A 12959-nucleotide genomic window follows, 5' to 3' on the forward strand; every position below is an offset into this window, starting at 1 on the left:
CATCCTCTTGTAATCCACTAAGGCAATCTCTTACTCAGCTCAGAAAGCAATGGGCCATCACTTTTAATAACAAGCTCGAAAATCTACATTTATCATAACCAACGCACCTCACGACGACACTCGGTTCCCCACCCCTCCACTTTCATCAGCCTGAGGCTGAGCCTGAGATAGCATGACATTAAATAGTCCCTTTTAGAAATTCGAGGAAACACCTTACCAGGTGTCACTGCCATAAAATACACTTTCCACCCACATGCCCCATGCCTAGAATTCAATGGTGATGGTGGCATTCTTTAGGGTTAATCATGGTTTCCTTCCTTTTCTTTAAGTGGTTCCGCTTTAGAGTACAAAGTTCGTGATGGACTCTTTCTCTTATACTATTGCAGTAGTATAGTACTAATTGAAGTCTGTCCTTACTGCTTTAAGTGGTATCTGGTTTTATTTTTGACAAGGGGAAGTGTCCAGGATCAGCCTTTCCTTCCTTCCTTCCTTCCTTCCTTCCTTCCTTCCTTCAAATCTATTATTCATAAGAAAAACAGAAAAAGTTTGAATTTCACATTTGAGTTCAAGGATATTTTCAAAGGATTGAAATATAGATTTATAAAATCTTACCTAAAGAGAAACATATAATTTATTTTTTTTGTTTTTAGAGTATCTCTTTTACCTCTCTCTTTCTTTCTTTCTTTCTTTTTCTTTCTTTCTTTCTCTCTCTCTTTCTCTCTCTCTTTCTTCTTTCTTTCTTTTTCCTTTCTTCCTTCTTTCCTTTTCTTCCTTCCATCCTTCCTTCCATCCATCCTTCTTTCTTTCCTCCCTTTCTCTGCTTTCTTTCTTTCCATTTTTCTTCCTTCCTTTCATTCTTTTTTCTTTTCTTTTGTTTTCTTTTTCTTTTTTTCTTCTTTCCTTTCTCTTTTATTTTTCTTTCCTTCCGTCTATCTGTCCTTCTTTTCTTCCTTTCCTTCCTTCCTTTTCTCCTCTTTCTCTCTCTTTTCAGGATCAGCCTTTTCAATAAGCATCCCAGGGAGGTTTGAGTATAGAGGTTCATAAGCCATATTTTCATAAATTACATTTCCCTATGACAGCCCTTTTGAATGGGGGCCATGTTTTCTCCCATACTGCACTGCCTGTAGTCCACCCAGTTTTCATTTCAGTGAGAACATTCCAGAAACCAAACTAAGGATCAATTCCAGGTATTTCTCCAGTCACCTCTGGGAATGGCTGCGTGTCATTAGCATCTAGTACCTCATTTGCTGCCCAGCTAGAAGGACACTGTTCCAGGTCTCTGACTTAGCTAGCACTCCGCCATGTTACTCATGTAGACACCCCTCCCTCAGACACCTGTAAGCCCACAAAAAAAAAAAAAAAAAAAGGAATAGGACACCAGGACACCTTCAAGTACAGGCGGAGCCTCCTGACCATACTTCTGTGTGGAAGTGTGCTGGATAGTGTTGGTTGGCTCTTGACACCTGTTTCTACCCGCTTCTCTGCAGGTTCTGGAAGCCTGAACCCACATTTCACAGGTTCCCTTGAAAACAGAGTTTTGCCAATAAAAGGTACTTGTGTGAAATCTGGAAGGTGAAAAGGAGGTGGGCGTCAATCTTTTCTCCTCTGTAGCAGGTTGCATGTTGTCTGTGGTGGTTTTAAAATATGTCCACAAATTCTTTGACAATTTTTGATTCAAAAAGTGGAGTCTAAGGCCTCTCCCCTTGAATGCAAGCTGGATTTAGTGACTGACTTCTAACTATTCATGTTACATAGTAGAAATGATGCTATGTATCATCTGAGGCTAGGGAACAAAAAGAATAACTTCTGTCTCTGTCTCTCTGTCTCTGTCTCTGTCTCCATCTCTCTCAGATTGCTCAGTCTGGAGGAAGTCAGCCACCATGTTGTGAAGACATTCAACCAAGTAGCACGTGGGCAGGCCCACATAGGGCAGAACCGAGGCCTTCTCTAACAACCGGCACCACCTCGACAGCTACATGAGTGAGCTCCCTTGGAAGTGGCCTCTCCAGCTTCAGTCAAGCCTTCAGATGACTGCGGCCTGGGCCAGTGTCTGGAGAACCTCAGTGGAGACCCAGAGCCAGGACTGCCTAAGCCACTCCTGAATTCTTGAGTCACAAAAATTGTGAGGAATAAATGTTTATTGTTGTTTTAAGCCACTATTTTTATGTAATGTTACATAGCACTGGATAATCAATACACTGCCTGGTACAGGGGTTGAGCCAGACTTGAGACCCTCTGAGCTGGTATATTATTGAATGGTACCCTTGTAATGGCTGGGGACTTTGGCCCTGGGCTCCAAGTCTTCCCTTCTACCATAATATTTGCCATGCCAACAACCCATAGATTTTCCTGGGCAAAAAAAAATACCTTGACCCCCTGTCATGTAAAAAGGACAGTAGAATCAAATGTGCAGATATACAGTAAGGTGTTTTGTTGTTTTGGAGAAACTGACAAGCAGAACAATAACAGTTTACTCAGTCCCCAAGCTTTCAGAGAAGGGGGTCAGGCCAGACTTAGCTGGACCACATGTCCCATGGCTAGAGCTCCTGTGGAGAGGGAGCCTGCCTGGAATACACTGCATTTATAGAAGCAGGTGGGCAGGGAGCATCATATCACTAACAAGGAAACTGCTTGGTCAAAGAAATGGTCTTATTGGAAAAGGGGAGTCTATTTCTTCCATTGCTCGCTAGTACCTGCTGAGCTAGCTCTCTGCTGGGCTATGGAAAGGAGAAAGGAAATGAGTCTCCAAGACGATCTCATTTGTTTCTCCTCACCTTCTGGATTCCCAACACTCCACTGATCCCCATTCCCAGGTTATGCTTTAAACACAGTAAATATTTGTGGGCTCACTTAAGTCACCGCAGAGAAAAACACCTGTTTTTATTTTCATAAGAAATGTGGGGAGGTAACTTGGGCAGGCACCACAGGAGAACAGCATCGACATACTGATAAACCAGAGGAGGAACCAGCAGCCCCTTAACGTTGCCTGGAACCCTACCTAACCAGCAAAACATGCTGAGCCATTTCCCAGTCACACTGCTCCTCTGGGGGACTCTGTGTTACTGTCCTGCACATGGCTGGCACCAATCTTCATCTCATATTACTAAACCATCAGCATTTATTTGTGGTCATTTAGGTAGATCATCAAATCTTGTTTGTTCAGAATTTCTTTAACTACTCAGGTATTTAACTCTCACTGACTTACTAAATGTGATTTATTAATGACTTTCTGTGCATTAGTGGAGGAACCTTTGCATTTTCTGCAGACTGCACTTGCATTATCACTTGAAATCATGGAATCGTGGATCTGTGCTGGGCGAGGAAGGAAGTGGGTAGGTGTAATGCTGGGCTGGGCTGGGCTGGAGAGAGCTGAGCAGCACACACCTGACCCTCAGTGGGGTCCAGAGAGGCTAGGACGGTCCATGTGAATGGAGAAGTGGCCCCGCCAATACGTTTTCTGAAATAAAAGCCTGAGAGGGGCAGTCTTGGGCAGTTACTGCTCTCACATTCTCCTTTACCTTATCCCTCCAGCACCTCCCTGCTAGTTATTCCAAGGTTGGAATTTTTAAAATTAAAAAAAAAACCAACAAAAAAACAAAAAACAATATGGATTTTCCACTAGCTTGCAGGGTAAAGAACCCCCTACATCAAGATGGGGCACACATCTGTGCATTAAAGAGCTTATGGGGAAAGACAGGCCCTGCCGTGAAGGCAGGCTCAGTGATCCAAATGTTCTGGCCGCCCCACAGACCTGATGAGAGGGGCCGTAAGTGGATGATCTTTTATGGGCAGGAGGTCAAGCATGTTGTCGATTACGGGTACTTGGTGAACCGGGGGAGAGAGCACCAGAACAAATGATTATTTGACTTAATAACCAACACCCCTTGAGGATGATGTGTTTCCCAGTTCCCAGGGACTGGCTGCACTGGGGAAATGAGAGAGAGAAGCCCCTTTTCATCTTTCTTTGCCCACACTGGCTCTCGAGGAAGTACTGGCTACCACAGGGATTCTAACTTCAGCCCTGCTTTTCTTGCCTATGGTCCTCATTACTTGTATATAAATACTTAACTATTTACATTTTAATTCCTCACCACATGGCTAGAGTTGGTTATTAAGTTATACATTTTAATATGAGAAAAATAAGTATTTGACAAGCAATGCCGAGAAGCCAATATTACAAAATAAAATTTGCAGGTGGCCTGAGGCAGGATGGGGTTCAGTCTTTGACGGTGTCATGTCCTGCCTGACTTTCCTCAACTGGCTCTTCAGTAGCCGATTCTCTAAACAGAACCTTCTCTGTTGAGGATTCACCGAGCTCCCTGGGGTAAGAAGAATAATGCCAAGGCTTTTACTCTTGAAAGGAACAATTAAACTATTCATTATTTCCTTATTTTAGATAAGAAAGCTAAATCGTCCCCAATCATTTACCCTTTATCCTTATTGAAAATCTCATCCTCATCAGAAGAATCTTTGTCATGCAGTTTCTGGGCCATGTTTTTCTTGCGTGTGGCATTAAGAGGTCTGTACATGTCCCTAAGCCAAAGCGGCCGTCTTCTCCAGAAAAAGCCCTCCTAGAAAACAGGCAGGGAAACATTAATTCTGCAATTGCCGTGCTTTCTCCCGCCATAGCTCTTTATCCTGCTCAGATTTACCTGATTCTCCCGTTCCACTGAGCACCTCCTACGCAGCAGAAATCGAAAAAAGCCCCTTGGAGAAAAACACATACCAACAATTAGTGATTTGCGTTATTTTCCATGTCTCTCACGACGTATAGTTCTGGTCTTATTAGCGCTAAATGGGTACTTTGTCCCACAACCACAATGAGCAAAATCGCCACAGACCTGAGACCTAGAAAATAGTCCCATGCATGCTGGGCTGCCAAGAAGTTCTCTGTGTCTGTCCAACATGGCCCCACAGTGTCCCTGGGGAGACCTCTGTATGTGGCTTGGTGTGGAGTACAGACAGGACCTGCAGTCCCACTCACCTGCTTGGTTCTTGGCCAGGTGCCCTCATGCAATGAAAAAAATGCACCACCGCCCTGGGCAGAAGCACTTCGCTCTCTTCAGAGCATTTTACATCGGTCCCCTTTGGATTTAGTCTCACATGCATCACTTGCAAGGGGTGGCGGAAAGGGTGCTTTTATTTTCCTAGCTGCTTTATCCTTTAAGTTAGATCACACCAACTAAATGCTTGAGTCCAACTAGCATAGTTATCTAGCTCACTGACTTTCATTCTGCAGGCTGTCACTGATGAGTGAGTCGTGAAATCAGTTTAATGGTCATGACCAGCACTACAACACAAAATATTCTTTTCGGATACAAACGAAATAGAAAAAAAATCAGAGTGCATAATAAGTTTGTTTTATGTCTATATGGTATGTGTGTACAGAGTTGTGACATAAAATGTAGCTCATAGCCCAAGCACAGTATAATCAATGGAGAAGTCCCCAATGGGAAAGGAACCATCTTCCTTCCAACACTCACTAGCGGTGTGACATGGGGCAAGATATTTTCCTTTTGCCCTTCTCCATTTCCCTATTCTAAAAAGAAGAAACAAACTACTGTCTAAGGTTTCTCCCAGTTAAAACTGGATAAAGGGAACAGAGAGTGGGGGCTTGAAAACCAGTAGGATGAGAAGGGACATTTTCCTGCTACTTTTCAGAAAGGACTCAAATATTGTGCCTTCCACCAGCTTTGAAGGAGACCAGCCCTCTTACCCCAAATCACATGGCCTTCCCTACCCCTTCCCTGGAGCCTTTGAGGAGGCCTCTGGACTGGCCTGATGCCTACCGCCAGCAGGAACAGGTACAGCCAAAACCTCTCCCTCTCCACTCTCTTTCCTTAAAGGACTAGTGATAGCAGATGCGTCTGTGCCAGTCACATTCTGTCTCAGCTTTGGCTAAGGAGCTGATTTGCCGAATCCAGGTAAAGCATTAGGGTAAATAAGTATTGTTCCTGACTTTGGTGGTTTCCTAATCGTAAAATGAGGAGATTGAAATAGATGAGTTTTAAATTCTCCTCTAGTTCTAAAATTCTACTTTAAAAATTTTTAAATTTTAAATCTTACTCGTCATGCCCTTGCCCTTTGCTTCAGCAGCACATACACTAAAAATTGCCAGACTATTATTTACCTTGAGCTTCCTTCTTTATCTTCCTCTGATGCTGTTCTATGAGAATAAATCTGTTTGGAAGGAAACATGATCATGATTATCCATCACAATGACTACTATTCTCTAAATCTTTATTCATTCCTTGTAATTTTAAGTCTTATCTACCCAGTGAGATGATAACTTTCTTTCTGAGGACAGGCATTCTATCCTGTTCACTAGTCCTTTGACTCTTCCATAGTACTTAACTTAGGACCATGCAGGCAGCTGGCAATGCATTTTATTGACTGTATTGGATAACATTCAATGGATAGATAATTCCTCATAAAAACTCTTAGTAAAAGAAAATAAAAGTATCTGCCAGAAACCTAAACAGCAGTGTTGTTTTAAAGTCGAGAACAAGAGTAGGATGTCCCTCACTACTGCTACTCTTCATCGTTGCTGAGGAGATCCTAATCAATTTAATTTAAAAAATGAAGTATTGGAAAGGAAGAGACAAAACATATTTGCATATGAAATGACGGACAACCAAAAAAGCCCAAAAGAATCACTAAAATTTTATTGAAAGTAACATGAGAATTCAGTAAGATGGCTAGATATAAAATCAAGAGATCAACATGCAAACCTCAACAGCTTTCCTATATACCACAAACGAAATGTGTATAATCTATGTGACGAAAACATTAAAGCTCTACTGAAAGACATTAAGAAATGAATACATGACATGAGATACTGTGTTCCTAGAATGTTATAAAGATTTCAATTCTCTTCAGATTAACCTACAAATCAATGCAATCGATCATATTCAAATCCCAAGACAGTTTTTTAACAAAAACTGGCCAGCTGACATTTGGTAGAAAAAATATGCAAGAATAGCTATGAAATCTATGAAAAAGAAGATGAAAGAGCAGGGGCTTACCTTACCAGCTATCAAAATATGTTATAAAGCAACTGGAATGATGTAGTATGATACTGATACTGGTACAGGATAAGATAACTGGGTCGATAGAATAGAGTCCAGGTAAAGATCGTATTTTAGATTGGTGAAGAAAGAATGAGCCATTCACTGACAGATTTTAAAACAATTGGATCTCATGAAGGGGAAAAAAGTTAGAGTCCCTTTCCTCAACCACACCAAAAACAAATAAAATAAATTCTAGATGGATTAAAAATGATAAATAACAACAAATATTATGAAAGTACTAGAAGAAAATAACAGAAGCTATTTTCATACCATGAGGTGACAAAAGCCTCGCTAACAAAACCCACACCCCATGAGCCACGAGGAAGGGACAGGCAGATACACTGACAGACTGTCAACATGCTTCCTACTCTTCACAGCCCTGGCCCCCTTCTCCCCTTGATTGTGTCTTCTTCCTATTGATTTACAAAACTCTCTTTCATATTAAATATAATAATCTTTTCAATGGATTTCACTGAATTTCATTGTTTCGAATATCCTCCCGTGTTTTTATCTTTAAGGAGACAGAACAGTGAAGTAAGGAGCACAGGCTTTGCAGTCAGGTGAAACCAAGTTCTGCCACTGGGGCTTTAAGCTGATCTCCTTCATCTATGAAAGAAGGTGGGGATATCATCCTCACAAGATTGTGAGGGATTGAATCAGATAATATATGGAAAACTCTTCACCCCATGCTTGGCATAAACCAGTGCTAAGTTTGCTTTTGGTGTCACAGACAAGGTGATCAAATCTATCAAAGGGTTCTGCCTGTGATATCAGGCTCAGAAAACTCTTATCTACCACAAGACTATAAAAAGATCGCTTCTATTTTCTTCTAACACTTTTATGGGATTTTTTTTTTTTACATTTATGTAAATACGTTTGTTTAAAGTGAGAAACAGACATCCATTATTTTCCTCTCACATAGTTAGGAGGCTAATTTATTACCATTTATTTATTTTCTTCTACTGATTAAAGTATTGAAAGGTTCTAAAAGTCTTAGGAACACATGGGTCTGTCAATTGCTGAACTCTGCCTGTTACTTCAAATATATATTAGGTAGTATTACTCCTCATTGTGGAATTGACATAATGCCTCATCTCCCTTCCTTTGAACACCATTACTGTCTACTAGAGTAAAAACGGTACATGGCCCCTGTCCTCAAAAAGCTTATCATCTAAGTGGGTAGAAGAAATAATTAAACCACATAAATAAACACAAATGCAAGGTTAAACTACATAGAAATGAAAAGCAGTGTAGGTGTTTATAGGAATTCCAAAAAAGCAAAAGGCCACATGCCACCTGGAGATGGAGAGGGTATTGTCTGAGCAACGGCCACTGACTGTCTTCCCAGAGACCTTGGCAAGCTGACGCCATGCTAATCCCCAACTCCTTCCCATTGGGGCAGTCTCACCTTACCAATACCATAGGATTAACCAAAAATCAGAACGCAGACTGTGACTTGACACTGAGAATTACATCTGTTCCACAGACAGCATCTGTCTACATGATCAGGGAATTACGTTCTGTAGAACTAGGCCACTGTGGCACACTAAAGCATAATTAGAAGGCTACTTGGTGAGAAGAGAATTAGAACAGAAGGAACCAATCGAACCCAATGTTTCATGGAAAGGACTGAGATAGCTGGATCCATGCATCTCCCCAACAGGCACAGCCTGCCTAGTGGGCCTGACTCGCTACACCTGCCTGAGGTGCCATCTCTACTCTTGGGCAATGCCAGGGTGGGCATTACCTATGTTGGTGTCTTCTTCACTTTTTCTATGCTTTTACTACTGACCAACCCTCCTGCAGATAGACACATTTCTCTTTGGCATTTAGTACATTCCGTCAGATTTTATTCAATTTTGATAGAACAGGAAGCCATTTGTATTGTGCTTCATGGTGTATTGACCTTGGTATTTCCCTCTTGGGGAGCCTTTTAAAAAAACTGTTTACTATATTTTTAAGTTCTCAGGGGGAGGACTTTAAGTTCTTACTATTGCCCCTATTGACAAATCTCACAGAGGTGTGAGGACCAGGAGGGCTGGGGTATTCAGGGAAGGCTTTATGAGGAAAGCTGACTTGATTTTATTTTTGAGAGATTCATAGGACTTCCACAGGCAGAGCAAAATAAAAGAATTTTAGATGGGCGAAGGCACAGACAAAAGTAGAAATGGGTGTCTATGGCCATGCGACTCTGAACACACCCAATTTCATCTGTTCTTGGAAGCTAAGCAGGGTTGGGCCTGGTTAGTACTTGGATGGGAGACCACCTAGGAATACCAGGTGCCATAGGCACTTAAAAACAAACAAACAAACAAACAAACAAACAAACAAAGTGGAAACGGGCATGGTGCAGCTAGGTTGTGGTGAGAGGCTGCCTCGGCTGGAGTGGAAGGAGGGCCGCCATGACAGTGCAAAAGGTAAATAAGGTGAATTACATTGGAGTGGTAGGTAGAGTCAAGATTGTCAGCTTATTAAATCAGTCTTTTAATGTTAGCACCTGGCCGTTGGGAAAATAAACCATTATGTAATTGAACAAAAGGTACACAGGAAAGCTGCAGGAACAGGTGACTATAAATATGACATGCTTTAGAGTAGCCTGATGCAGGATTTAGGCTGCAGTGCTTTAACTACACCTATTTGCATAATGCCTCACACACTGGAGAAGAAAGCTAAGTAAATCTAATGAATTGACAAGATGACTTTTTATCTTTTCGCCATGTCCTTCCTCCCAGGGTGATATAGCTCCATGAAGATGGAGATTAACACTCTCCCTCCTCATTTAAGCCAACAAGGAAAGAAATCAGTGATAGAGAGTGATTTATGTGTATATCAAATCAACGTCATTCTGAGTTGAAGAAATTTTGCTATCGTGTCAACTTTGGCCCATTACATTTAACTTCTCAAAATAGTCCAATGGCTTGTTATTTCGGTTTCGATTCCACAGAGCTCTCAGGGAGAGGGCTTCCTTTAAAAATTCCTGGAATATAATTTGCAATAAAAGAACAAAGCATGTCTTAGTCCTCATGACTGAAGAGGAATATCAAGTAGTAGTAGGTGGGAAAATGGCTTTAATTTTCAGTTTGTAGGTTCTGAATCTATTATAAAGACAGAATATATTTTGGAAATCTGAATTAACTGTTGTCTTACCTCAATGAGACAGAAAATTATAATCAAAATCATCACCACTACAGTCACAGATATTGCCAGGATGAGTTTGTTGTTGTAACCATATCCTGGAACTTCTTTTGTGAGCTAAAAAAAATAAATAAATAAAGAATAATTTTTTTAAAAAACAAAAAAATGGAAAGGATGAAAACTATTCTTAATCTTATTCTAAAGAATAGCTAACCATTCTTAAACTACTGTCCTAAAACCCCACTCTTTCAGGTGAGCAGCTTATAGGTTCTTAAAGAACAAACCAAATCTAGTGTGTTATACAATCTTATCATTAGCAGTTTCTTCTACAATTTATTTATCTTGTGTGTCAGGTCCTCTTTGTCTACCCTAGGAATAGCGGCACCATTCTCTAAATGAGCAAAGTAGGCGATTGCTGTCTTAGCCAAAGTTACATGGCAAGACAAGACACAGACAAGGCACCCCTGGTCCTTATCCTGAACTGACTTAAGGTCCAGGTTCCATGTTTCAGGAGCTGTCCTCACCTCGCGTAACTCCTGCCCTCCTTTCTGTTCAGCCTGGGCTTCTGTGCTCTCATTGATATAGTTCTCATTTTTCCACTGATCCGTATCCCACTCTGCCTTGGCCACCTTTACTTCTTGCTGTTCACTGAGAAGCTTCATCAGGAGGCCTGTTCTGGATATGAGCTTGGCACAGGCCAGTTGCACGGTGACCTCAGAGCAGTCCATTTTCAAAGTGCGGATAACATGAGAAATGAGCTTTCTCACATCATTGTTGGGGATGAGGGACCGTAGCTGCTGGTTTAGCTGAGTTTCAAATTGATCACCAGGGGATGAGAAAAATGGAAAAGTGAAGCCTTGGGCTGTGGAGGGTGAATCGGTGCCCACATTGTGGTATTCCCACTGAGTTTCATTGGTTTGTTTAACAGTTGGCATTAAGTTGTCGGCAGTAACAGCAGAATCTGCCGAGGAAACGTTCTCATGGTCAGAGGTTTTAGGGATAATTTCTTCTGGCACAGTAATATTTCCCATAGGAACATTTTCTTCAAAAACAGTTTGTGCAGTTCTGTTTGCTGCAGTCGCATTTTCTGTAGCAGTTTCTGAAAGAGAAAAAAAATCTGGATTTTCCTGAGATGTCAGTTCTTCTGATGATGAAAAAGACTCTCGTGCAGGGGAATTTATGAGGCTCTTCACTACAGAGAACGGAGGTCTCTTGGCAAGCATCAGTCGATGGAGTGAACCTTCCTTTCTGAACTTTCGACTCATTTTGGGCTTGGATGTTTTCTGGATCACATGAGAGCGACTTTTATGAAAGAGGTGTTTCTTTCTGGCATGTGAGACTAGTTCGGAAGCCTTCATATTTCTAACTCTAGCATGTGCATTTTCTAAAATGAAAATAGGGTAGCTAAAGTCTTTTGATTTGTTTTTAGCCTGAGGTAGGGATCCTGGATAGGTGGAGTCTGAAGGCCTGCCCATTGAGAATTGTTTCAGGAAAGATGAAACTGCTGCCTTATGTTTGTTTATGAATGAAGGCTCTGTGTTGAAGGAGTTTTCCACCAATTTCCTGGGCCTGTGCACCATGTGAAGATATTCCAGCTCCCTTGGGGATGGCCTCCTGAGTCTTCTTTCTTTGACTGTGTTCTCCACAATTGGCTGGGCATTCTGTTTCCTCCTGAAGCTCTGATCTCCCACTTCTTTGAAGTGCCTTTTCTGTATGCCCCTTGGGTCCTTGAGGACCCTGTTCACTCTCAGCAGCCTTTTCCTGACACTCTGAATCTTTGCTAAGCTGTTTTCTTGTGGCTGGTTAGTTTTCAATTTTTTCTTTCGAAATATTTGGCGTTTAAATTTGGGGCCTAACAGGTTGGAATTTATAAGCATGGCAGTTTTTTCTTTCTTTTTAACCTCATCAATTTTCTCTTGAATTTCTGCATCTAATAAATTTTCCAGAAAATAGAGTTTTCTTAATTTATTTTTGTAAGTTGAATTGTCGGATTCAGGTTTAAGCGAAGGGTCGTTTGTGTTGTTTTTCAAATGACTCAGGGGCATATCTCCATCTTGTACATTTGAAAAAAGGAGTTTAATGAATGGTAATAATATTGATTCTACGTCTTCTAGATTTCCCTCTGAGAAATAAGGCAGTATGTAATTTAGTGCACTAATAACATCACTTTCATCATTAAAGTCTAGCTGCTCGTTCATGGAGCCTGACAAACTGATGCCATTTTTGTCTGAGGATGCCTTCTCTGGTTCAATGATCAGCTCAGTGCTGGTGTTCTTCTTCCGTGCTTGTAATACCTTCATGAATGACCCTTCTGCATTCCCTATGGCTATTTCTTCATCTGTCAAAAAAGAAAAGACCACTTTTGAAAATGAAAGACTGATAGGACAGCTTTTTGTTAGTCTGCAGTCATATATCCCAGTCAAATAAATTAGGAATCAGCAAACTTTTGAGTGCCATTTAGAGAGGAGAAAAATAAACCCAAACTTAAACTTATCTATGATTGGCAACACAACAAAAGGAGAGAAAGACATATTTTGAAAAAGTGCCTATCTACTGAGAATATTCCATAGTGTGAAATACAGTAATTACATTTAGGATTATTCCATTGGATCCCAAAGGCCAACTCCCTGATACTCAAGAAAAGCCAAGGCTGGAAGACCCCACTCAGTTAGACTTTCTGCAGATCTACTGTGACTCTTCACACTTATATAGGCTACTCTGTCCTGCTCCTCAGATAAGAAAGTGCCTATCTAC

The 12959-nt window shown here is 41.2% G+C and overlaps 1 protein-coding gene and 1 non-coding gene across 2 annotated transcripts in view; one reads left to right on the forward strand and one right to left on the reverse strand.

Annotated features, from left to right (window-relative positions):
- Positions 1–4424: 4424 nt before the first annotated feature.
- LOC102886397 (leucine-rich repeat-containing protein 37A) overlaps positions 4425–12959 on the reverse strand; it is a 50725-nt gene continuing 42190 nt past the window's right edge. The window contains exons 12-17 of the mRNA XM_025045613.1: positions 12266–12543; positions 10730–12004; positions 10218–10322; positions 6131–6180; positions 4653–4707; positions 4425–4571 (exon numbers count right to left, since the gene is read on the reverse strand). Of these exons, the coding sequence (XP_024901381.1) occupies positions 4425–4571; positions 4653–4707; positions 6131–6180; positions 10218–10322; positions 10730–12004; positions 12266–12543 (1910 nt within the window). The remainder of the gene's footprint in view (positions 4572–4652; positions 4708–6130; positions 6181–10217; positions 10323–10729; positions 12005–12265; positions 12544–12959) is intronic.
- On the forward strand, positions 9244–9362 carry LOC112478461. Its single transcript, XR_003045837.1, has one exon. It is a non-coding gene; the product is annotated as a 5S ribosomal RNA (ribosomal RNA).

The sequence above is a fragment of the Pteropus alecto genome, unplaced genomic scaffold (assembly GCF_000325575.1).
Source record: "Pteropus alecto unplaced genomic scaffold, ASM32557v1 scaffold313, whole genome shotgun sequence".
NCBI classification, from domain to species: Eukaryota; Metazoa; Chordata; class Mammalia; order Chiroptera; family Pteropodidae; genus Pteropus; species Pteropus alecto.